This window comes from Phaethon aethereus, assembly GCF_964289735.1.
Source record: "Phaethon aethereus genome assembly, chromosome: 4".
Lineage (NCBI taxonomy): Eukaryota > Metazoa > Chordata > Aves > Phaethontiformes > Phaethontidae > Phaethon > Phaethon aethereus.
Window position 1 is genome coordinate 17,531,357 of NC_138578.1, and position 26,792 is coordinate 17,558,148.

At 36.7% G+C, this 26,792-nt stretch overlaps 1 protein-coding gene across 1 annotated transcript in view; it reads right to left on the reverse strand.

Moving 5' to 3' along the window:
- The window catches only part of IQCM (IQ motif containing M), a gene marked incomplete at both ends in the record, with an annotated part of 111,313 nt that overhangs the window by 49,148 nt on the left and 35,373 nt on the right, over positions 1–26,792 (reverse strand). The window contains 5 exon segments of the mRNA XM_081999612.1: positions 11,763–11,861; positions 12,325–12,384; positions 15,436–15,575; positions 16,935–16,972; positions 16,974–17,130. Of these exon segments, the coding sequence (XP_081855738.1) occupies positions 11,763–11,861; positions 12,325–12,384; positions 15,436–15,575; positions 16,935–16,972; positions 16,974–17,130 (494 nt within the window).

Here is a 26,792-nt window from a genome sequence, read left to right on the forward strand (position 1 = left end):
CCTATGGCCAAGCCCAATTATTTGGAGTGATGAGCTTAATTTGAATCAGTTTTTCTATTGATGTCATTGGCCTCTAGATTAAATCCTACAAGTGAGGGCCTGACTCTATATTTAGAAGACAATACACTTTGAAATACCTATTTAAGACTTAATCATTTAGACTGGCTGTTTTCTGATAAAAGAATTACAGGCATTTTAACTGTCATTGTATTAAACTACATCACTACCGTGATTGCATGTTCTTGGAAAAGAAACTAGGAAATCTTGATATAGGTATTATTAATGTGGGGGGTTTTAATTTTCCATTTAAAAGAAAACATTTATTAATATAGAAATGCAGAAACCCATCTTTTTTTATAGTTTTCAAAGTGGCAAAAATACAATAAGTGCAGTATTTAGCTGACAGTGTTGATTACTTTAAGAAAATGCAGTCTGTTGGTGGGTATCCTCTTCAGTCATCTACCACACAGAGATTTATTAGACGCTGTCCCTGAACTACAGCAGAGAGACATCTTGGATCTTATCCTTCACATATGTTCTAGAGACTTTGTTTCAAGAAATTGGATGGTTACCACAACTTTATATAAAAGGCATCCAGCGCAAGGGGTGCAGTTTCAAACAATGGATTCAAAAGAAATTACCACAAGTATGCAGCTTTCAGCACAACTTAAAGAAATTAAAATAATAATTCATGAACCAGAGGAGAAAACTCCAACAACGATGGTCACGATGATAGACGTCCCCAGTGCAGAAACATAGCTTCTTGCTGGGTGACAGGCAATATTAGCGACACTACACTAAAACTCAATTTCAGATAGAATAGCAGAACTGAGACCAATATAATCCCAGCAAGCCAAGTAAGACAAAAATCAAAAAGTTACTCATCATCAAAACTGACAACCAAGTCTGTTTTCTTTAGGAGAAACACAAATACTGATAACCAAATCACGTGCTGGTAGAAGGACTGGTAATTCTATAGGAGAGTTACATGGTTAAAGAGGATGTTTTGTGTTTGTTTTGATCGAGCAGATGTAACAGCTGATAGCCAGACAAGTATTTAATCCTTCTACTGAACAGAATGCAAAAGATAATTTAGAGGAAAACAAAAATACTCACTAGATTGAGAAATACTACTTCATATAGAGTTACTACAACAACAGAATGCAAAAAGATCATCATCCCAAAGGAAACAAAGGTTTTGGTACGTCTTGATAGGCAGAATGCCTAAATGATAGAATTCACATAACTATACAGCTCTTTAAATACATTTTTTGTCGGTGTGTAATTTTTAAACCAGGCGTGAAAGGGGCAGAATCTTAACCTATAAGCTCAAGGTATTTGTCTGGACATGAACTTAACAGAAATGCTTTACATCAACAACAGTTATTGATATCACAAATGGTTGATGTGATATTGCACAATTCGATTTTGCTATAGAATTCTTTTTTGCTTTCAAAGTGTGAAGGGTAGATGAGTTGCTTTATAGAGGGCTATTCTTCAAAAAAGGAAGCATATCTATGTCATTAATTTTACGCCATCTAACCTGAGAGAGCTTTAAATGCAATGACGAATTACAGGAACATGTGACAGGACATTTTAAATGACAAAATGTTGTTACTCAACTAATTTACATAGCAGCAGAAAGCAAAGACTAGCTTTGCTTTTTTGTTAAGGAAAAAAATAAAAAAATATTGTAAATGAAGTGTCAAGTAGATGACAGAATAGAACAATCCTACTTTTTTTAATATAATGTTGCGTAGACCAATTTTACAGTTAAAATGATTTTGCTGTAGATTTCATTTGTTCCATTTTACAAGTGTTTTTTTGCCACTGCTTTCAACTGGAAAAGGATCCTGTACAATAATGTAAAGTTAATCAGAAAAGTAATTTTCATGGGGCAAAGCCCCTGTGCTCCTACATTTGTAATCATGACAAAAGCCAAGTGTTGTTATTACTGATAGATTGGAATTTGCCTAAAAAGTGCCAGGTTATCAAAATCCAACAGGAAAAAAAACCCGAAGCAAAGTTAAGATTTTAGGTTTCTGTTAAACAAATTGGTCAGTTTCTCTACTTTGACAACTATTTTGCATCAGAAAAAGCAAGTCTGATTTTTATTTAAAAGCCTTTGCATCATACTTAGTCTCCTGCACACATTCGCTACTGACAGAATTCAAGGACCATTTTTTCACGACTAGTACCTGTCTCAACAGGAACTATCTGAAATTGCATACATGTGTCTTAAGTATGTTCCTGGGGGAGAGGACTAAGTATGAGCGTGTATGTGCAGACACATATGACAGACAGCCAAAAAAATAAACTGCTCTTTAGAAATCACCTATTTCATGACCGCGGGCTTATGAACCAGTTCTAAGACAACTTTAAGCAATTCAGGCCAAATTTCTAACACCAATTCAGTATATGATCAGAGACAAATAATTTTAACTATTTTCTTTATTTCTCCATCTAAGAAATGAGAATAATATATACTTACCTACAACACAGCAGTACTGGAAAGATTGTTGTACTTTTAAAGTGTGGATAAAACTCGCAAAAAAGATTAAACTCTAGCATAACACATAAACTAATACATTAACTGGATATTGGAATGATCCTGCCTTCATAGTTACCAAATAAGATGTTTAAACTCTTTACATTCATTGCCCTGCCAAGAGATCTTGGAGTATGGGAGAAGCAATTATTCACATTTCCTCTTGTTTAACAAGTGATTTCCATTCACTGGGTATATTATGCAATTCTTCAACTTTATTTTTTATATTCTATATGTATTACACATAGGTATCCACGTACCTCTATAGATGCATTGTACTGTGTATATACTAAAGCATATTATAAATACCATAATATATATTTTAATAGGGGCGATGGTTAAGTCAATTTATATAGTCCATCTTCCCACAGACAGCAAGTACTTCGAGTTTTCAAAACCTAACATATATCTTTCTGACGAGAACACTGCAATGATAAATCTTTTCATGTATTATTGGAGAATAAACCTTCTTAAATCATGAAAAGACATATTTGTAGCGATAAATGGTGAACATTTAATTTCTCTCCCACATACTGCTATTCTATGCTAGAATTTGTGAATCTCATAATAACTACCTAATCTTTAAGATCATATTTTCTGCTGACTCATTTTTTCTTATTACGGAGCAAAATATCCTACTTAAAGGGTGGATAAATACTTCCCTGTCAAAACAGAGATTAAGTATAAAGTGAGGTCTCAGAGAGGCCTGTCCTGAGTCCAGTGCTATTAGAAATTTTCATTAATGTCTACTAAGATAATGGAATAGAGAAGACACTTATAACGCTTGTAGGTGACACCATGCTAGAAGCAATTGAAAGCACTTTACAGAAGAGCAGTCAAATTCAAAATTATCTTGATAAATCGGAGAAATGGCCCTAAATCAATAAGATAAAATTCAATAAAGTGCAAAGTAGTAAACTTGGAAAGAAGTAAGCAGATGCTCAAAAATGGGGGAGACTGTCTAGGCAGCAGCAAAGACTTGTGCTACAGACGACAACAAACAGAATGGCTGTTAACAACACAATTGCAAAAAGATCAAATATCATCCTGAGATGTTTTAACAGCTACACTGCCATTCAGGCATAAGAGGCTATGAACCTGTTCCATCAGTATTTGTGGGCCTTCAAGAGCAGTTCATCCAATTAAGGAACTAAAATCAAATTTTACATCAAAAAAAGTTTAAAAAGCTAATGCCAGTAAGACACAAGCGAACTTGATGAGTTCTCCTAATGGAAGTCACTTTATTTTTTACTTCATGTGGATGCTAAGACACCAACAGTCAGAGATTTCAACAGGTTAGTAGGATCTAGCCTTAGCAAAGAGAAAACTTGAGGCTAGCGACAGATGAGGATGAGCTGGAGACAAATCAGTGGGTGCACACTGCTGCAATACTTCCATGTTCATCCATAATAATGAAACGGGGAGTGCCTACGTGTACAAGTTGGTGATTTGGACAATCTCCTAGATAAAGAACCTGCAAATGCAAAATAGACAAAGCAGCATTATGGTTATTTGCCAACCATTTCAGGTTGGCACACATGCTAATTTATTTGCACATTTAAAAAGGTTTTAAAATGTGTGTGCTATTGTATCAAGAGAATGAATTGCACTTGATATTATTGCATGAACTCTATTACCAAACTGAGCCACTAGTATTTATATAAAAATATAAATTCCCTGTAGTGACGCTAATGAAAACACCAACTGCCAGGTGGAAAGGGATGTAGTTTGATGAAATTGTCCTTCTGGGCCTGAGACAGGCCAAAGGGCTATGAGAGAAGACAGGCAACTTGATTAAGCCACTCTACTGCAGTGATCCTAAATTGCGTTGTTATAGAGAGCAGGGAAAAAAACATCCTAAGCTTCAGTCAGGTGGTTACATCCCACAAATTTGTGATAGGCACTTGCAATGAAAAATGCTGGCCCAGGGAAGGTCCTTTCTCCCCAGTCTTCAGCCAATGGTCCCAGAAGCAGTCAGACCAGCATACACACTGCTCTGTGTTCCACCACTGGCCATACACTGATGGGTAAGTACTGCAATCCTGTCATGACTGCAGTGTCACTCTAAACCTGCAACTGGATTCACTGTGATAGGTATCATTCTTCCTATATTTGAGGGTAGAGAGACACAACTGGCATAGAAAACTAGTCAAATGTAAGGACTTATACTCTGCCTATATGGGTATGGAGAGGTTCCATCATTTAAATTTAAAAATTTAAAAATTCCCCAAATTTCTTTAAAGACGATTTGACAGTACACCATTATTTGTACAATCTATTAGTATTAGAACAGTGCTCAGGAGCTCTAGGCACACAACAAGACCCTCAATGCCAGATTCTAACAAAATCAAAAGCCAGTCCAAGATTTTATAGCTTAGTATAACAGGAAGAAGCAAGACAGGAGAATATAAATAAGACAGCATCAGTCTGGATGACAGGCAGCAGTGTCAGCATACTACTAGTTCAACTGTTGTCAACTATTCTGTAGACATTGTAGCAAAGGAGAATTTTAAGGAGAAAATTTACTTCTCAGATACTTGCATTGTTGTTCCAAAGTAGGTTTTTATAATAATTCTACACATGATGCAAAATGTGAACAGACTTGCAAAAACTCCCTTCATCAACTAAGTAGGTCATTTGTTTTGTTTAGGTTTCAACGTTATTATTAAAACATCCTAATAAACCCAAAATGATGTTTTGGACTATTATTACTGTGAAAAAAAAATAATATTTTAATCATGTTAAAAAAAAAGGTTGGTGCCTGGCCTAGGGTACTCTGGGCTTTGTGGGTAACCCAAATTGAATTTCCTGTTCTGATTTGCCAGCCCTGGGAGAAGCATATTGATGATATGCTAACACCAAAACACTCAAGTAAATTAAGCTCTTAAAAGAGAAGCACAGGCTTATGTTTGTATATATGTGGTAGGTTAGAAAGGATGGTTGTGGACAAACATTGACTAGATAGCATTTGGATCCAACAGGGATCCTTGCATGCTTGTTGACAAACATTCCAGATGTTGTGGGAATTCATTAACCTTTTAAACGCATATTAATCTGTAATTCTTTTGGGAGAGAATCAGCAGTCAAGGAGAGGGACATACTACTATACTTTTTTTTTTTTTTTTTTTTGCTGCAGTTGCTAGTGAATGACCCACAGTCTTTAAGACCTGACGGGATGATTAGATCAGATTTAGGCATTTAGCCTTAATCCAGCAACCACTATGTAGGAAATACAAAGCTTTGCAATAGCTCTATTAAGAGATTTTATTAATGCATCTATTCATTATCACTAAGTCACTTGTAGAGTTCTTCCATGGTGGAACTTAAATTTCTTGATGTTATATTTGGCTTAAATGGTTATGATGATAGCCTACCTCTGCCTCAATGCTCATTACCACGTAGGTGTGGAGAATATTATTAAACAACAGTACAACGAAAGAAACTCCTGAGTATTGTGATCTGCCAGATGCAGGAGAGATCTTACACCTTTTTTCCTATTACAGTATTCATAGGTTCCTGTTGCTTGTCCTGTAAGATTTTGTTCAATGAAAAATAAACAGTTTTAGGAGGCAATTTCCTATCAGTGATGCAGGAAGCATATTTTTCTTCAGAATGTGCATGGTACTCAATACAGAAGAGTCCTGCTCTTTAAATAAGTTTTTTCTGGCATGACTGCAACAGAAATTGCTATTAGGTGTTGCTTATATTTAACAGTTTATGCATAAGATGTCACAAATATGAACCACGGTAAGGAAGAATTGAGGGAGAAAATAACTGCAGGGTGCATTGGGGAAAGCTTCAGTCAGACAGTGCCATTTCTGAGCTGAACCTCCAAACACATGAGAGCTTCCCAAGAGCCCCAGTAACAGGCACCAGTTATGGAACAGCCCAGTGGGACAGAAAAGTGATGAAGGTTCAGCATGAGTCAAGCTCTCAACCACAGGCTGTGACAAGGGCAGCGTAGGACTGCTCTACTACCCTCTAGTAGCTTCATGCAAGGAAGTGTTCCCTGGGGACCTCCTGCATCTCCCCTCCCTACAAGTCTACAGCTTGCAAGGTAATTGACATTGACTTTGATGAAGACAGGTTGCTTTGGCATGTCTGTTAGAGTTCATTGTTTTGCACTATCATTTGTTGTTTCAAATCAAGACAGACCAGTCTGCAACCTAAAAGCTCCTGTAAAAAACTCTACCTTCCACTAATATACGAAAATTTAACTATAGGAAAATTCTGGACACTTCTGTACTTACATGAAGAGACGGTTTACTACCTCCCTTCAAATGTAGAACCATCAGCAATGAGGCAAGGTTGATAAAATTCAGATGGCTCATAGGCAATGACTGAAATGCAAGTACAATATGTGATGTTTCATAACAGAGAATCACAGAATCATTAAGGTTGGAAAAGACCTTTAAGATCATCAAGTTCAACCATCAACCCAACACTACCATGCCCACTAAACCATGTCCTGAAGAGCCACGTCCATACATTTTTTTAATACTTCCAGCAGTGGAGATTCCACCACCTCCCTGGGCAGCCTGTTCCAATGCTTGACCACTCTTTCAGTAATGAAATTTTTCCTAATATCTAGTCTAAACCTCCCTTGGCACAACTTGAGGCCATTTCCTCTCATTCTGTTGCTAGTTACTTGGGAGATGAGACCAATACCCACCTAACCACAACCCCCTTTCAGGTAGTTGTAGAGAGCAATGAGGTCTCCCCTCAGCCTCCTCTTCTCCAGACTAAACAACCCCAGTTCCCTCAGCCGCTCCTCACAAGACTTGTGCTCTAGACCCCTCACCAGCTTTGTTGCCCTTCTCTGGACATGCTCCAGCACCTCAATGTCCTACTTGTAGTGCGGGGCCTACAACTGAACACAGGATTCGAGGTGCAGCCTCACCAGTGCCGAGTACAGGGGCACAATCACTTCCCTACTCCTGCTGGCCACACCATTTTTGATGAAGGCCAGGATGCTGTTGGCCTTCTTGGCCACCTGGGCACACTGTTGACTCATGTTCAGCCGGCTGTCAATCAGCATCCCCAAGTCCTTTCCTGCCGGGCAGCTCTCCAGCTACTCTTCCCCAAGCCTGTAGCGTTGCATGGGGTTGTTGTGACCAAAGTGCAGGACCTTGGCCAAGTGCACTTGGCCTTATTAAACCTCATGCAGTTGGCCTCTGCCCATCGATTCAGCCTGTCCAGATCCCTCTGCAGAGCCCTCCTACCCTCCAGCAGATCAACACTCCCACCCAGCTTGGTGTCATCTGCAAACTTACTGAGGGAGCACTCGATCCCCTCATCCAGGTCATCAATAAAGATATTGAACAAGAACGGCCCCAGAACCGAGCCGTGGGGAACACCGCTTGTGACCGGCCACCAGCCGGATTTAACGCCATTCACCACGACTCTCTGAGCTCAGCCAGCCAGTTTTTTACCCATCTTAGAGTACACTTAAGCCATGAGCCTCCAGTTTCTCCAGGAGAATGCTGAAGATTATCCATAGCCTAAACATTGGATTTTTTGTATAAATACAAGACTAGTTATCAAGATCACAAATATGAAGACAGAAAAATTTGGCTTTTAGCAGAGGCAGCTCAGAAGGGCCAACTGCAGAGAAAATCCTTACTGTGTTTACATTTTATTTGAAAATACTCCAGTTATGAGGATGCTGCAACTGTGAACAGTTTGCCTTAACAACAGATATCAGGATCAGCTCACAACTATTTACCCAACCCAGTCTTAACCAGCGTTAACGGTAGTAATTCCAGTGACTACAGAATACATTAAATAACAAGATAGTACTGCTGGACTTTTCAGCAAATCTAGAAGCAAAATAACTAGCAATCCCAGTATCTAACCTACACAGGCATGCATAGTTCTCTGAACTCAATGTAAATATTTAACTGAATAGAACATGTAGCACTTTGAATCAATCAGAGAATAAAAGTGTATTTAAACATAGGCTACAACATTGCTTTCTGAAAAATATTTAACGACATATTTTTCATAACAATTAGGTATAATTTCAATGGATGCTTCAAAGCATATGGCCACAATGACTGGTTCATTACCTCTGTTTTATTCAAAGAAAGTACAGCAGTGTTGCTCTTAGGTTTTCTCCTGACTGCACAGTGCATGCATTCTGCTTTTCACTAGCAGAATGAAGCAGCAGCACAAATTGGCTTGAAATATGAGGAAATAGCATCATTACTTGTGTATGAAATCTAAAAATCGCTGTGCTATGACCTTAATTTCACTTGGCTTTTTCTTGAAACCAGCAGCTAAACCTCACTACTGATGGAAAACCATTCAATTACTTCTAGTCAGTTCCTAACTCCTCGGTGAGCAATGTGTTAGCTGGTAATACAGTCACTTATTTCCCCTTACACTGTGGGGAGCAAGATGTGTATAGATACATCTAGAGTATCATCTGTGGTTAAATTCATTTGACCTAAAGGAAGCTCACTTTGTTCCCCAGAAGTTAAAAAGCAGATTTCAAAAGGAAATCACAAACATGTTTAGAAAAACATGTATAAGCCTCCATTTGGCACCCGTAAGTCCACTCCAGGGACTAATGCCTTCTTTAGTTCCCGACAGCATCATTACTATAGTCTCATTTGGTAAAATTATTGTATTAGCTTTGCTTGTATAAACACAGAGACTCAAAACAGTATGTCTTCTAGCCTTCCATACAGTCCATATTTTTTCTATTACACCTAACAGTTCTAATTCACATTTTGCAGGTATTTTGTAACAGATGGTCTTCTTTCCTGTTTTGACAGCAAGTTCTTTGTTATAGAATATGAATATTAGCATTTTGCTACAAAAATTCTGGTTTTATTCTGATAATTTTACTCTCTTATCTTCAGTGTCTAACCTTTACATCAATAAGGAGAACCCATACAAATCATGCTTGTAGTTCTGTATGACTGCTGTAATTAAAGCTCTCAAGAGAACATGTAAAATAAAAAGTCTTCAAGCTCTTCCTGCCAAAATTATTATTAGCCAAAGACAGTACTCATCATTTCATTAATAGAAATGGAAAAGCGACAGGACGTTTAATATCTGGGCACTTATTTTCACATGTCCTGGTTTTTTAGCAACGTTTAGATTCATTAAAAAAAAAAAAAAAAGACAACAGGGAGAGTAAAAGGAGACAGAAAAATTTTCAAGAGAAAATCTTAATCTTTTATTTCCCCTTTGCTCAGACTAAATAGCCACAAGGCCAACATCCCTTTTCTTGTTTTAACCTTCCATGGATTGGTCACATGGCCATACAGGATGCAATGCTCACCAAAAAAAGCTCAATATAGTAATTATCAATAGAAGTTTCCACCATTCTGCCCAGACACATACACCCCTCCTCCCCCTTATCTTTCCATTCCTGAAAATAGGTTGTCTGATGGTATGGGATGCTCTCCATAGGCACAGAAGACAGTTGCATCAAACCAGTATTCAGCAATTCAAAATATTCAACCAGTTGCAGTGCCTCTCCCAGGCAATGCAGCAAGGTTATATTCTGTTAATAACTTATCTTCAGAAATAATAACATTTGTATTATAAAACTGAGAAAGAGAGGGCACTTTACAGATAAGTGCCATTTATTCAAAATGCTTCCATGTTAGAAATCATTTTATGGGTGCCCTTTAGACACAGGCACATCTCCATGTTTCAGTAATTATTCATCATTTACACGTTCATAATTTGGGAGTTTTGAATTTGAAATTAATAAGAAGCCCACACACTGCCTCAAATGGACGAAAAAGCCTTGATAACACTTCATAGCTAAGAGACTCTAAATAAATTAAATAATGAGTAAGGAAGCATGAACCTTTTCTAGTCTGTCTGTGATCACGGTGAAAAGTAGCAATAGTCTCCCAAACCTAGGATATAAGACAGAAATCTGTCTCACAGTCACAAAATCTGCTGTTACCATAGTGATGGGGACTGAGCAAATGACTAAAAATACCTGGTCTTATTCACATTGTCTGAGGAATGTGACCTAAATGACATGTAATACATGATTTTCCATGAGAAATTAATTGCATTTACTAGGAGCCAACATTGAGAAGCAGATAATGTGCAAGGATGATGTGTGGTCAGACAGTCAAAGAGACCACCTTATCAAAGACACAGCTTGAACAGACAGCTGGCTGGAAGAAAGCATAAAAAAAACTATGATAAAACAAACCACATCTAGGTCATTAACAAATTAAAAGCATCAATTAAACATGTGTTTCTATCACTAAATAAAGGTGTACTTTAAAAGCATTCTTTGGAATTCCTGATACTTAAAATTAACCGTAACCTCCAAAGATCAACTGTCCACAAGAATCTCCCAGTTGTGATGACTGTCAAACTTAGAAAGACACAGAGGTAATATAAATTCATGTTTAGATCAGTTTTGTTTCACAGCACCTACATATGTCAGTACAAACCAAAAGCATGCTACAAAAGTGTGCTAGAGGAGAAATTCCAAGCGGCATCTCCCACCTCAACTTGTGAGGAGCCCAAAGAGGATGCCTCCATAAGTCTCACTCAGGAGCTCCTGTTGCAGCTCTCCACTAAGAGCAGAGCATTGCAGGTTCCTCTGCTGACAGCCCTGGAAAGAAAAAAAGCCAGAAGGAAGATGAGACTCTAGATTTATTTGAAGGGCTTAATCAGTTACAGTTTTATTTCTATTTTTAAATGGTAATGATCTCCCTCCCATTTACAGTACAGGGTATCTTGATTCTTGCTTTGTGACATCTTATTTTATTTACAAACATTGATTTATCTATGAATGTTTGTAAAAGTTTGATGGGCTGAGTTGTTTAAGGATGTTGGAAGGCAAGCACCACTGACTTTACAAAGGGGATAAATGTTTTGCCTGGAGACATCTGCAAGTAAGACCTGCCACAAAATTGCTCTGCACCCTCTTAAGTATATTCCAAGGTAGTATGGGATTATAGTCCAGCATTGTTAGACTCAGTGGAATTCTAGAAAATGTACTTTATTTCAAGTCTAATGATAAAATGCTGCATTCTGAAAAATATCATCATCAGGTAGGGTTTGTCCTGATTATGCTTTTAAGAACAGTGGCTTCTCTACCCATGCAAGACAAAAACCAAACAAACAATAAACCCAAAGCCTGCAGCATTTGTAGTTGAAATTTTGCAAAGCACTTTTAAGAGACCATTTACCTGGACAGACCAGCTGGACACATGCTATATTCCACTAGCAGGTGTTGAATACCCACAGCCTCTCAAAAATTCAGGCAGATCATTTCTGTCCATCATTTTGTCAAACTCTCTCTTGGAAATGATTGTTTCATAAACTGAGGAAGAGAAGCTTCTGTCAAATACATATTTATAATAAGTTTTATAATAAATTTTTTTAGAAATATTTTCTTCAGAATCTTTTCTTCTTTTTTTAGAAATATTTTCTTCAGAAAAGTTAATATGATTGATAAACTTTGCATGAAAACTTAGGCCTACGCAGAGGTCATATGATGGGGTAGTTTGCTGCTGACTTACTCTTGCACTAAAGTGAAACTCACACATCATCCTTATCGAATGCAAAGGGGAACAGTTAGGCTCAAAAACATCTCTTGCCCACATTAGAATTTCTCGATATGGAAAGGTCATGAACTCTGCAGAACTTGGCTGGTAGAAAGAGGTCGAGATAAGTAGATAATTATAGTGGTTAATACACTTTTTTACTTGGCAGATACGCTCAACCTACCTAAAGCACTATATTAAAGTACTCCCTCTAGGGTAAAAGGCAAAGGGAGAACTCACGGTGTAAGACATTGTGTATTACCATACTGGAAACGCCCACAGATGCCTTGCCACAGCTACCTAAAAAAAGAACAAGGAGGACTTAGAGCGGTAAGCTAACAGTCAATTAATTTACTGATAAATTTTATATATTAAATAACATAGCTTCAGTCAAAGAGACTAACTCGGAGATAGGTGTTGTGTGATTTATTTTGTACTTCTCAGGGAAGGAAAAGTACAGATTAAAAATAAAAAACTTCATAGTATGCTATACCTTCATGTTCACAGAACATTTCAGCTGATCTACCGAGCTCACAAATTTTTGCAGAATTGGTGCAACTCTGCAAATCTTCCTCCCTGAGAGACAGAGGATACTAGTCTAGCTGATTTACTACTAAATAACAAAACCACCAGTTTTCCTGTAGGTATTAACAGCAATAGATCATATTACACTCTATGTATGAGTGTATGCGTGTATGCATGAGCGTCTATAACATATCTCTTTCTGTCTTCATCAAAGCAGAGCAATTTAATGTCAATTTAACACTTCAGAAAAACAGCATCTGCCTTTTAAGGCAGAGATTGCACTCTAATCTTTGAAGTCCATAAAGACAAAGCAACAAAAAAAGACAATACACTGTGCTGCAACATCTTATCATGTCTATAAACAAAGAAGCTTTGAAGGTATAAATTTAAGACTTCCTACGAAAGCATCAGTGATTCAATCATCAACCAGCATTTCATTACAATACGAAGAGTAGTACAAACTTTTCAGTCAGACAGCATTAGACAGTATGAGTTACACAGCCTAGGATAAGAATATACAGTTTCAGAGGATATGAGTTATGTTTTAGGAATTCATTAGTTTTATTGACATTTTTTCTAATTTATGGGGAAAATAAAATCTTATGTGTATATGTACACATTTTGTTTTCTCCCTATGTAATGTTAGGAATATAAGACCTGATTATGGAATTTAAAAGTCACAACTGAGACTATGCCGTGAATCTTCAGATTACGTGATTTGCATCAGTAAGGCATTTGGAAGGAACTCAAAGTCTACCCACTGAATATGTTCAAATTAAGTATTACAATCCCCCTCCTTTATAACGAATTATAAAGCTTTATGAATACAGAATTAAAGGACTGAATGGAAATAGAAATCAAGATATAAACAATTAATATATATTATGCTCAAAAGATGTAAGAATTAATTAGAACCTAATTCCAGTAGTTAATGGGTGGTACATTTGTATTTCTCTGAGAATCATAGAATCTTTGAGTTGGAAGGGACCTTTTAAGGTCATCTAGTCCAACCCCTCTGCAGTGAGCAGGGACATCTTCAACTAGATCAGGTTGCTGAAAGCCCCATCCAATCTGATCTTGAATGTTTCCAGAGACGGGGCATCTACCACCTCTCTGAGTAACCTGTACCAGTGTTTCACCACCCCCAGTGTGAACAATTTCTTCCTTATATCTAGTCTGAATCTGCTCTGTTTTAAACCGTTACCCCTTGTCCTATTGCTACAGGCCCTGCTAAAAAGTCTGTCCCCATCTTTCTCATAAGTCCCCTTTAAGTAGTGAGAGGCTGCAATAAGGTCTCCCTGGAGCCTTCTCTTCTCCAGGCTGAAGAACCCCAACTCAGCCTGTCCTCACAGGAGAGGTGTTCTATCCCCCTGATCATTTTTGTGGCCCTCCTCTGGACCTGCTCCAACAGGTCCATGTCTTTCCTGTGCTGAGTCCCACCAAGTCCTTCTGGTCAGGGCTGCTCTCAATCCCTTCATCCCCCAGCCTGTATTGATACCAGGGAGAGAAGGGAAAAAAAGAGCAGTACGTTTCTAACCCTTAGGTATGAAAATGGTCACCTAAGTACAACTTGCAGTACTGGATTTTGATGCATGGTTAAAAACTCATATTAATTCTCATTCTTCTCAGCTTTTTCCCATCAGGAAAGCTCTTTTCTAGTGTATGCACTCATCTAGTATTAAATATCCTCTGTGCTGAGATGGCCACCTCTTACTCTGGAAGAGGAATTTGAAGGACAATGGATAAGACAAAAAGGAAGATTAAATTAAATTTTGCCATCTGAACCACTTTTTATTTTCCTTAATATCTTCTTATAACCCTTGGGGTGATTAGGACTACACAAATAGAAACATTCAGCAGAATGCAGAAGGCAGTGAGCAGAGCATCTGGAGCTAAGGAACAGGCAGTTTTGGTATTAGTCAACTGTTTCCTCTTCTTTCAACACTTCTCTGCTTATGTATCAGGAGAAGCAGTCCTTGTGTCTGAGTCTTCTTGACTATGCCTTCAAGCTATTGTCATTTATGTTTCTCCTGACCATTGCTGTTTATTCTATTGTGCCTGTCCGTGCATTTTCTACCATACAGCTGAACAACAATAACATCTATCTTCTCTACTACACTTGCTTGACTGTACAGTCAGCCATTGAACTGATGAGGAAACAGGGGAAACAAACGCAGGTATAAAAACTAGTTCCATGAATAAAACATATAATACATGGATTGCTCAAAAAAAATCTGCAAATGGATCTTCTGTAAAGAGGCTTTCTAAACATACAAATTATTTACTTCATTTTGGGAGATATCTAAGTGCTATTCATTTCCACACAACCCCTCAAAAATAAAATAGGGCAATAATAATAGGGGGAAAAAATCTTGACAAGAATGAATGAAAAAGATAAAGTGCTAAGAAAGTTGTGATGATACTCAGTTTTGCACTTTCTCACCTACTATCCCATTACAAATTCTCCTTCCTCACAAGTTGTGGCACTGCCCATCATTTAACAGTTAACACAGTTAGAGTCTAAGAACCGCAACACAATGACACAATCACAACGTGCAGCGTGCAAGACATAAAATAGTTAGTGACGATAGTTAATAATTAATCTCCTCATCAAGTGACCAGGAGAATCTCTTTATTCAAGCTAAATCCTGCAGTTCTGCAGTGCCAGAATAACATCTTAGAAATTCAGCTGTGCATATGGACACATGAAAACTTCCTTGTGCCAAAAATCACTTTAAAACAATTGTGCTGCAGACATGGAATAAGAACAGAGAGATACTGAAATGAAAATAAAAGATAATTCTATTTAAAAATGGGATGACTTACATTTTTTCTTGTCCATCCACTCCTCTAATTCAAAATACCAAAGTGGCGTAGAGAGATCCAAAACACCAGCTTGACATTTAATGCAGGCTATCACTTTACAGTAGTACCTTACAACTGCTGGTAGGGATGGTCCATGACTTGTAAATTGTAATTACAGATATGTTTCATTTTCACTACTGTAAGAAATAAGTGAAGGGTGACTAAAGAAACAGATGAGGAGTGGAACTAAGAGGTGTGCAGCGTATAAGAAAATCTTAAAAGAAAGCAAGAACAAATTCCATTCTTGTAAACTCATAAGGACAGATACGTAAAAATTACTCCATAGTGCTGATAAGGGATGATCCTTTCCAACGGTGATTGGATAAAACTATTGGATGAAACTGTTTTGGGAGAAACACATTTTATCCCAAATTATCAAAGTAGATCAGGAACTATTCGAAATACTATCTGCACATAATCAGAGTCTTGGGGGAAAGACAAGGTTCTGTATCTCCACAGAAGAAAAGTAGAATAGTGAAACTAGGCAAGGCGAGAATCTGTGTTCAACATTCTTTTTTGGATTAAAAGTATGTTGTGGGAGGAAAAATACTTATTTGTTTTCTACAGCCCAGGAGCAGATATCAAGAAATGCTGTCTCATCTCTACATTAATTATATCAGCAGCAAAAACTCCCTCTCCTCCAGTATATAAAGTGAAAGAATATTTTTAAAGGTTGATGATTACCAAATAATATGACCTGATTTTTATTACCCTATTTTAGGATTCTGGAAAACCAATAAAATAGATTGTTTAATGGATGACTTAGTTCCTATTTGACCCACTTATTTGAATTAGGTACAAGTTTTCTCATGGTATACTTCTTAGATAGGAGGTTTAGACATCACCAGAAAAATTATATCTTAACTGACGTTTCGCAGCCTCCATTAGCACTCAACCCTGCAATGTGTATAATCTCTTTTAACTTGGTATAAACTCTGAGATGGAAGGCAGAAGTGCATATTATTTCTAGTATGTCATTGCTCAGGAACTGGCATTTCATTTAGCAATACTATATGGCAAACATGAAAAACAGTAATTGTACTATAGAACCCATGATTTTTTTTTTTTTCAGTAATTGAAGCTTAAAACAGAGTGGGAGAAGAAGAGCGCAATAAACAGTCTGTTAGTTACAGCCTGTTTCTCCACCTGAAAAACTGCAAGCCCCTGAATTAACAGTACAATATGCATATACACCAAGACTCTCTGAAGGCAGAGGGATCAAATGTCACACAGACCATTCTTTTCTAAAAACTCATAGAAAGCTTTCTTGAGATCAAGTGATGGAAACAGGTCCCAGCAGAGCACTCGCTATCACTGAATTCTCCCCAACCTCGAAGGTGCAAAACAGCCATAACAGACAGACTAGATGAGCATGGGGTCTTTTTCATAGCAAGATAGTAATAATCAAGAATTCTTACACTACTAGAATATAGGTGGTACATGGATTAAACAATCAAGACATTACCTTAATCTTTACTCTCTTGAATGCCCTGTGTTCAAAGCCATCCTCTCACATATCTCTGAATGCAAATGACTGCTTTAAGTACTTCTCTACTGCTAGGATGCTTTCTACTATCACGAGAAGCTTCAAAGACTTCCAGGTGACTTACATTTTTCTTCACCTTCTTCTGAGTTTGAAGGTCAAGGTATTTGTCACTAGAAATAAAAGTACAGAAGATTTGTTTTTCAGTTTGGTGGACAAATGCTTGAACTATAAATCAAAATTCTAGAAGACAAATTGTAATGTGCACCTAAAATAATTACAGAATCACATAGAATCCTTTTGTTTACATGAATAGCTTGAAAAGATTGAAAAGGAACTGTTGGTCATTTACCATCTACAATTACAGAATTAGCATCCAAATCTGCTTGCCAACTGTTCTGCTGCAGCTGTGTAGATCTGCACAATGCCCATGGCTTTGTAAACTATAAAAATTAAGTTATTATTTTAAACATTGTTAACATTTTTAATCCCTATTCAACTGTACAGTTTTTTACAAAATGAAAAACACAAAAAGTCATATTTTGTGTGGAAAATACACTATTTCACAAATTAATTTGAGTAAGACTAAAAAAATAACTTACCTACCAGCTCTTACAATTGAGCTGGTAATACGAACTAGAGCAGATGGACACATCTAAACCCTTAAGTGTCTCTCCCATCTGAATGCTAACTTCCATGGGTTTTATTAATGTGTATTCATTAAAGTTGCCAGGAAATTCTGCCCCCCTCAAAAAAAAGATTTTACAAGAACATAAAAAAGTAATGAAACCAATCCTTTTCATAAGAACACACCAGGAATGACTGTATTGGAGATTTTCCTGTCAAAACAAGATAGCAGAAGCACCAAAAAAGCCAAAATATTCACTAAACTGAATTGTACATATATTTGCCACAATAAAGTTACTAACAGTAACTTTAAAACCCTGAAAGCTCTCAATTTTGTCTCAATACAGAATGAGTAGAAAGGAACTCTTCAAAGTTTTATCTCTACAGTCCTCCTGTGTGATTGCTTGACTACGTCCCAACTGAGGAAATTATCAAAATAGATATGATAAACAAAATGCTAGATTTTGCATTTCAGGCAGTGTAAATGGCAGAAATGTAAACCAAAACGTAGGTGAGGATTTTTCATCAACCACATTTAGAGCTTTCTTTTTCTCTGAAGTTACAATTGTGAATAGAAATAGTCATTTTATAGTTCAGGTCATAAGTAGCTGTGTGCTGTAAAGTCAGTTATAATTTTACTTACCACATCCAGATTGTGCCAAGACTAAACCAATCTGCTTGAATATCATTGAATTGAGCGGAAAATGTTTTTGATGCCTGGTCTTAATTAAGCAAGGTGCTAGTCAGATAAAATGCTTGAGAAATTGAGATCTGAGTCCTTCTCAAAATCTTGTCTTTTGCTGGTTTTATTTCTTGTTGTTGTTTGGTTTTGGTTTTCAGGTTATAATACATTGCTGGGGTTTTTTAAGCAAAATAACTTAGATGATGAATTCCAAACTGGTTATTTTCTGGTGTTCTGTAGCACTTTCTCCCTCTAGCCAAAAACCTGCAGAATTTCTCATCAGACCATCTCCTTATAATTAAAAAATATCATTTGCACTTATTCATCATTCCACTCTATGCCACAAAAGACAAATCTGTTCCATCAATCTTGATGTCTCTACTAGCTAAAAACTCTTCCAGGTATTTCACATAACCTCACAGTATGGGACCACAATTTCACCACTCACTTATAATGTGGTACACCCTCTAACCATTTCCACTGAACAAAGAATTGAACCCTCTACCAGCTTAATTCAGCTCCATACCAGCAGAGGCTGTGCATTTATTATTTTCCCCAGTGACTCTATCAGGTAACAGCAGCATTTTAACTTGCTTGTAGAGTTTCAAAGAAGTTGCAGTTTCACAGGTTGCAAAGGGAACAAGTAGACTCATCACCACCGCTGTTTCCAGACAGGTCTGGCCAGTTTGCAGGTGATGCCTATCTACTCTGAGATGAGAATGTGCCAGGCATGAGGATATCCAAGGGCTACATCTCTGGACTGATCAAATTCACTGTCTTCAAAGACTGAGGAAGAACATTATATCAGATGGACAGGAAGGGAATTACCTGACTTATTAGATACATGGGCATAGAGAATATACACAGTATTTCTGTAATTATTTTTTTCCAAATTTTGAGAAAAAGTTTATCAGAGGCAATTATCTATGTTGAGAGGGCAGGTGACATTGTGCTATCTTGCAGTAAGAAAAATTTGAAATGTTTTCTTAACATTATTTTCACATTTATTTCAGATTCTAGATAATAGTGTGACTTTTTAAGCAAGATCCTCAAATCACTATGTAAGTTGAGGTAGAGGTAGGTTATTTGAGGAAGGCAGGGCACTCGAATGGAAGGAGGGAAAGTCATCCTAAAATGAACAATTTTTTTTTTTTTAATGAAAATATATTTCAGAACAATTCTGATTTTGTGACCATTACATTCTCTTTTACATCCATGATAATAAAAATAATATGAAAGACATGGACAAGAGGCTGTATGAAGGATCGAGTGTACAGTCAAATCCTCACTTAGGTACAGCAGCTGTCTGCACTACAGATGTCTTTGTAAAATCACATTCATGCTGCAGATCTGATGGCAATGCATTAAATGGCTCTTCCTACTGAATTATACATGTGGCAATTTTTTTTATAATCTCACAATTTAATTTCATGCAATTTACATATTCTGATTAATAGTGCTGTGTAAAGATATATTTAATATGTTCCGGCACCGCTGTATAAACAATGTCTTATATCAGTATTTTCTGCTGTTCTTAAAGATTAATTTATTTTATGGTTGTGCTCAAGTTACACTGTTCTTTCTCTTATATGCCACAAAAAATACACACTAAACTACATCTTTTTTTAATGTGATTTCTCTCAGTTACACTGTCTTTAACGATAACTTTTACAGGACAATTTGTTGTTTTAATAGAAGAAAATAGCTAAATGGAAAAAAAAAGTGGGTTTTATTTAATAAGTGTTTAGAACATACTAGAGCAGAACAAATACCAAGCATGACGTTCGAAAAGGAATTTCTATCAAACCAAGACTTTATCTGCATTAATATATATTCTATCAGTTACAAATTTCAGTTCAGATAATGTTACTAATTAGTTTTGGCTGATACTGGAGTATTTTGTATGCCCCATTTATAAAAGCTGTTTGCCCATCTGTTAATAGGTTGGAAGTGATTAAAGGACACATTTTGGCTGTTGCAAAGGCCAAATCATTTTAAAGCTGCAAATATGTGACAAAATCAGCTAAAGGTTTGCCAAGTTCAGGACCTGATTTTCCTAAAGAGTTGTGGTGTCTGCTTCCTTTCCCTCCTGCCTAAAGTATCTGAGTTCTCAGTATATAAAAGCAAAAATTCAGCCTACTATGATAGGTCACTCCTACTATCTATTTGTTTAAATGGAGTTTTTAGTAAAATTTGAATGTTTTTCAGATCTCTAGTTAAAAAGCATTTCTGCTGTTTGTATTATGTATATTCTGTATATTATTATATACATATACATATACATATATATGTATATTCTGCATTGCTTCTGAGATTTTAACTAAAATGTGCCTTACAAGAGTACTCAGTACCACTGTATTTTAATACCTGTGCCTTCTCTTTCTGTCTATTGCTTCATCAGTGTGCATAAAAGAACAGGAAAATGAGAAATAAGTCAATACGGGAAATATCAGACGAAAAAGATGACAGAAAAAAGAGGGTAAAGAATTTGAATGAAAAGGACAGTCATAGACAGTGAGCTGGGAATCAACAGCAAACCAAAACCCTAATGGCAAGAGATTTATGTGTGCCGTTATGGTGAGGTAATTACAGATTTCATTCCATCTGGGGAAGAGTATTTTGGTTATGTGTTTAATTTAAATGAAGACAATTAGCCTTGTACAGATAGTTGAAATAACTCCTGTATACCATTTACATCTTATGGCCTACCTGAAGGCAAATCTCACATATTAAATTATACCCTTTATATTATTTCTCCATATACTTAACTTGATGATTTACAGTATCACGACAGAACCCAAGCTGACCCTTACTCCAGATGAAAAGAGTAATGGAGTTGTGAAAGGAGAGTTCAAACAGATATTCTAATCCTGGTTTGTCTGCAAACCCCTGAATATATTTTTTTCCTTGACTGGATTTGAACTGTAATACCAAAGGGAAAAGACCAATAACTAATCCTAGATTTATTTGCTTCATCTGCAAATTTAATTTTATAAATGAGCAACATAAAGTGCTACCGACATACATTAAAGACATACCACCTGCTTTGTACTACTTTAATGGAAAATCTGTCAGGCACTTTCTTTAATGATTATGTGTCTTAAAGATTCAACAAATGAAAGGATTATCACTGAAATCATATTAATCTGCAAAGGATTAACAGCCTACTGTTGAAAGACTTCATGAACTGCAATAGGAGAGGATCTGAAATAAAAAATGCAAAGAGCTTTTCACATAAATAGTGCAGAAAGATTGCAGAGGTTGAAGCAGCAAAAGTGAAAATGGACTGAAACAAAGAATGGTGATGTGAATCAAACACTTCAGCATTGAAAATAAAACAAAATCATAGGAAATGTGCCATAAGCTGTCACATCCTTACCACCTGTATACAGTTTACTCATTTTCTTTACAAGTTTCTGTGACCAGTTGCACTCTCATTATAATTTGTAATGTTGAACAGATTTAGATACATTATCTGAAATGTCTTTTTTAAAGGATGAAACAGGATTTTAGTGAACATTCTGAACTTAAAGAAACACTGAGAATGAAGTCCTAATTTCCTACTGATACATTCCTCTTTAAGGGATAGAAAGACCCTCCAAGTTTATAAAACACTTTATCTTCAACAGTACACAGTTTAGCTTTCAGAATTTCAAGAAACAAATATATAATTTTATTTCTCTGTTATATTTTACCTGCCTGTAGGACATTAAGGAAATCATGGCCAGGCATTTCTTGTTATTTAATGGCCAACAGAGTTCATTACATCAAAACTCATTCAGTAGTTATCCATATTCATGAAGACACTTAAGGACGTGTTTGATTTAACTTTAGTAGGATTTAAGGATATGCTTAAAGTTAGGCATATACTTAAAATGCTATGCTGAATTTGGATGTCGGCAATTGCATGCTTACCTGAGCTAAAGTTAAAATTAAGCATATGCTTAAGTGTTTTCCTGAATACAGATGGAGTGTTGAACTGGAGCCCAGTGATTACTCATAAGTGTCAGTATGTTCTCAATCCAGAAATTATCACTTTACAAATAAAATCTAAAGATACGCATATACATAATCAATGTATAGCTGAGTAGAATTTTGATGACCAGCTAATTACAATTCATGCAGACATAAATTAAGAAGATGATGAAACACTGCTTAAACTCAAAGATACATCCCAAATTATTCACTTGGGATGTACACAGAAGACAAAATATGACAGTGAAATAATATGGAGGAATAAAGGCAAGTCATAAGGACAGGCACAAGAACAGCTTTCACTTCCAGTTGAAGACACGGTTTTCAACTTCAGTGAGACCAGTTTAGTTCATCTCAGGGCTTGATACTAAAATCTGCCTAGTTTCCTGAGGCTGCAATGATGTTAATGGGAGATCAAACAAACAGATCTTGTCCATCACATAGAAGAACCCAGAATCACTGTTCTGAGGTTTTGCAACGTAATGACATTAAGAATCTATGGATTCTACTTCGGAATAGTAGAAATGTATGAATAAGACCTATTCATGCTTTCTAATGCCTTTTTCAGGTTTCAGTATTAATTTCCAAAAGAAAAACATTGAAAAATAAGTTTGAAAATAAGTAAATCAGTTACATCTCCTATCATTTTTACAAAAGCTGAATAGGAAAAAAGCATCTCATATTCCTCCTTTCTGACTTAGCACTTGATGCCTGGAAGTCCACCATAATCTGAAAAGACAGAAGAAAGACCTAGCCAATTATATAGGTAAAATCTAAGACAATTTATAACTTCCATATATTTCAAGAACTGTACCTACACTTTAAAAGGTTTTAAATTTAGATAGGACTTACTGTTTTACTGAGCAAAACGAAAAAGTTCCAAGAAATAAACCCAACCTAATCAGTAACAGCAAATGTTAGGGATGAACCTAGCAATACTTTGCTTTAAGTTCAGATGTACAGGTTCAAAAAGGGTAAATACTGCTTTCTTCTTTCCAACTCCTCAATGGCTCCTCCCTGTTCTGCTACCTTAGAATTCTAACAGTGTTTTCATGTAGTGAATTACAAAAACACAAAACCCACAAACAATTTGCTATCCCAATAGCAACACCGCCCATCCCAATATGCTTGCCTTAACAACGGCCAACAAAGTAGTATAGGCAGGCATCAGAAACATGGCATTTTCAAGGGTTATTTGTCTCCATTATAGTCTTCTGACTAGCTGCAATTTAGTGACTGAGCTAGAGGCAGCATCTGTACCCTTATGTTTAATAGCCACTGAATAACCAATCAGACATCAAATTGTCTAACTCCTTTTTGATCCCTTTTCTGTTTTCAGGCTTTGCAACACCTGTGGCTGCCAGATCCACAATTCATTTATGCATTATATGAAAAAGACTTTTGTGGGTTTTTTTCTAGATTTGCTACCTATTTTCTACCGTCAGGCCCCTCTAGGTTTTGCGCTAGAAAAACAGTATGTATTATTCTTTATTAGCTTTTCCCCTACTTTCAAAATTTTTATTCCTGATCTGTCACACAGATTTTATGACACTGAATCAATGGATGGTAAAATGGTATATGAAACCCCTTATCAGTAAATGCAGCATAACACATTTTCCCACCTGATGATTCATGGCTTATTTAGTCTGTTTTATGACAGAAACTATTCCACACCTCTGGCAATCCCATACACTACCTTCTAGATTCCTTTTCTAGAAGGAATCCATATTCCTTTAGGACAGTATGACTGCCATGTGGTATTTAATACATGGGCGTACTATGGATGTAGTAGGCACTCAATCCCAATCAGCATCCACCTATACAGGTACTTTGATATTCTTAGTAAATTCCTATTAGATTATCAGCACTACAGCTGGTCTCAGGAGTCTTCCTATCAGTTAAGGACCTGACACATTCAATCAGCTGAAGGAAAGACTGCATGCCTGACAGGTGATTTGCTCCTATGCACATCATGAAAAAGTGAGTTCTGTTGGTTGCATGTTTTCGCATATTTTTGGCTACCTCATGATTCAAATCCTGCTCCCTAGTCTCATTTACTCAAACCAGAGTCTCATATTCAACTGTACACTAGCCTTGCCTATAATTGACCACCTTAGACCCTACCATGCTCTATGGACTTCCTGATAAGGACTTCAGCTCAGCTCCCAGTCATGCTATTCTCCCAAGACTTCCATTGATTCCTCTTCTGACCTGATGTGCTTGGCTTCTGTCACTAACTCTTGACTGTAGTCTCTCTCCACACTGCTACCTGCCTCAAGGTACACAGACATTGTGATGTTCTCTATTCAGCCCTAAGTTCTTTTCCTTTCCATACCCAACCTCCTACTATGTTTTGCACTCCCTTTGGTTAGCAATTTCAACCACAATGATTCCAAGTTCTTGCCTGGGTGAAAATGTCAAATTCAGAGGTCATTCAGGTGTACATGTATAGAGTGATTCCCTCCATGCAACATTTTCATTACTTTTTCAATTCCCAGAATGTTTTGATGAACAAATAAGAAAATTATTTTGTTTGAAAAATCCGATGTGGGACTTGCTAGATTAATGTCGGCGATGCATTAAGTACAACTAAACTACTCTTTCAAGCATTCTATTTAGCAAGTCTATCCACAGAGCCTGAATGCTAGACACCGGTTATCATTTCTTAATCAAAAACGCAGGTTTTAAAAGCTGCAAGTCAGTGCACTGACTTGTATTGCAGATTTCAAGCAGTGAGATGTCAGTTATCCAACTGTTAGAGAAAAACATTCTTCTTAGGCTGCTGCTACTGCACTTCAAGCAATTGCTGTTGCAAATAGAAGACCTGGCTCTGCACACCCTTGTATATTTTAGGATCATTAACCACCAGTGCAATTAACTGTTACCTGGTGGGAGAGCTAAAATGCATGCACATGCTCAGGAATAGTCTTAGGCAGTACCTCATTTTATAGGTGTAATATTCTTTGGTCATTTATTTATTAAGTTCTGTGTTACCACTGAGTAGCCTTGTCCAGTTTGATTGGTTTTTATACTATCTTCCTGTATTTTGGTCTTCACTTCTGGTTTTGATCTAGGGATTTGAGTCCTGAAGTTGCTCCTCCCAGAACTAGAGTGGCTAAAGACATCATTTTATCAATGCCATTCATCTGTTTGAAAACCCTGTCAGGCATGTAAGGCATATGCTGAAAGGCAATCTACATTGTAGTTCATGTGGTCTAAAGCCAAGCCAATGCCTAATAAATTCACCATCTATGACTTAATATGAAGATGAAATTACACTTCTTGTGCAATTGAGATGTGACAAGTTATTTTAATGCAGTCTGGATGTTAACACCAGCTGTCTGAGAGAAAACATGAGAAAAGAGTGGACATAGAGGTGCAATAAGCATACTATCTGCATAAGACCTTAAGAGTCGTTCTCCAAAAACAAATTTCTGGGCAAAGATCCAACACTACAGTAAGTGACTTTGCACATGTCTGGGTATAAATGTATAAATTCAGAGCAAGATAGATACTTGATAACTTTCTAAGTTACTTCAAATGTGTCTTAGGAATTCACACAAGATTTCCCAAATGCTGTCAAGACATTGTCCACAGGACTCTTAAGTCCTCCAGTTGTGCTTACCAGTATGTGATTCTGATTATGAGCTGACAATAGAAACTATAATCCTACTATGCATGTGATCAGTATGTGCTTGGACCAGATCTCTGAATATCTCTGAATGTCTTTCATATTCATGAACCAAGTTTCAAACACTTACAAGTATTGTTCATTTCAAAAATGAACATTTTGAGAAGATAAGCCTTCGATCAGCAGATTGCTATCCACAAGGCTTAATACAGCTGAGTGAGAACTATTTTTCACCTTACTTTCTTAGGTATTAAGTATTCTTTCTTAAGTAAGGTATATTTTACCTTACTTTATTAAAGTAAGTTGACCACATAGCTTGAAGTATGTTCCCTTTTAACAATAAGGAAAATCATATCATCAACCCCTGAAAAGTGGGAGGTGAGAAATACATACAAAGGTTCTTTAAATTAGCACTCACCAGGCTATTTGATACACTGCTATAACAAAGGAGTCAAATGGCTTTATCTTCTCAGAATCTTCCATACAAAACAGTGCAATGAAGCATGTGTTTGACTCGGAATGAGCTGTTCCCACTTCACACTATGATGAGCCACTTGCCAATTGAGTTCAGTCTCCTGCCTCCCACTTGCAAAAGGAATTTAATTGGCTATTACAGCAATCTGTACTCTGACAAGGTTGCTGTGAAAGGAAAAAAAGAAAAAAAGAAAAAAAAAAAACAAACACAAAACCCAAACAATTTAATCTGAAGATCTCATATAGTATTTTTTTTCCACAGCACTCTGTTTGTGCTGGTACACCATCTCAGTGTATAGCTGCCATTCGAACAGCCATTCCTTCCTCTAGATTTCCAATTTCTACATAGGGCCATCCAAAAGTTCACAATTCTTTTCTTTTACTGCCCAAACTACTTTTCAAGTCTCCAGTATGCGGTCCAGTAGGTTGCGTATACTTTCATGTGA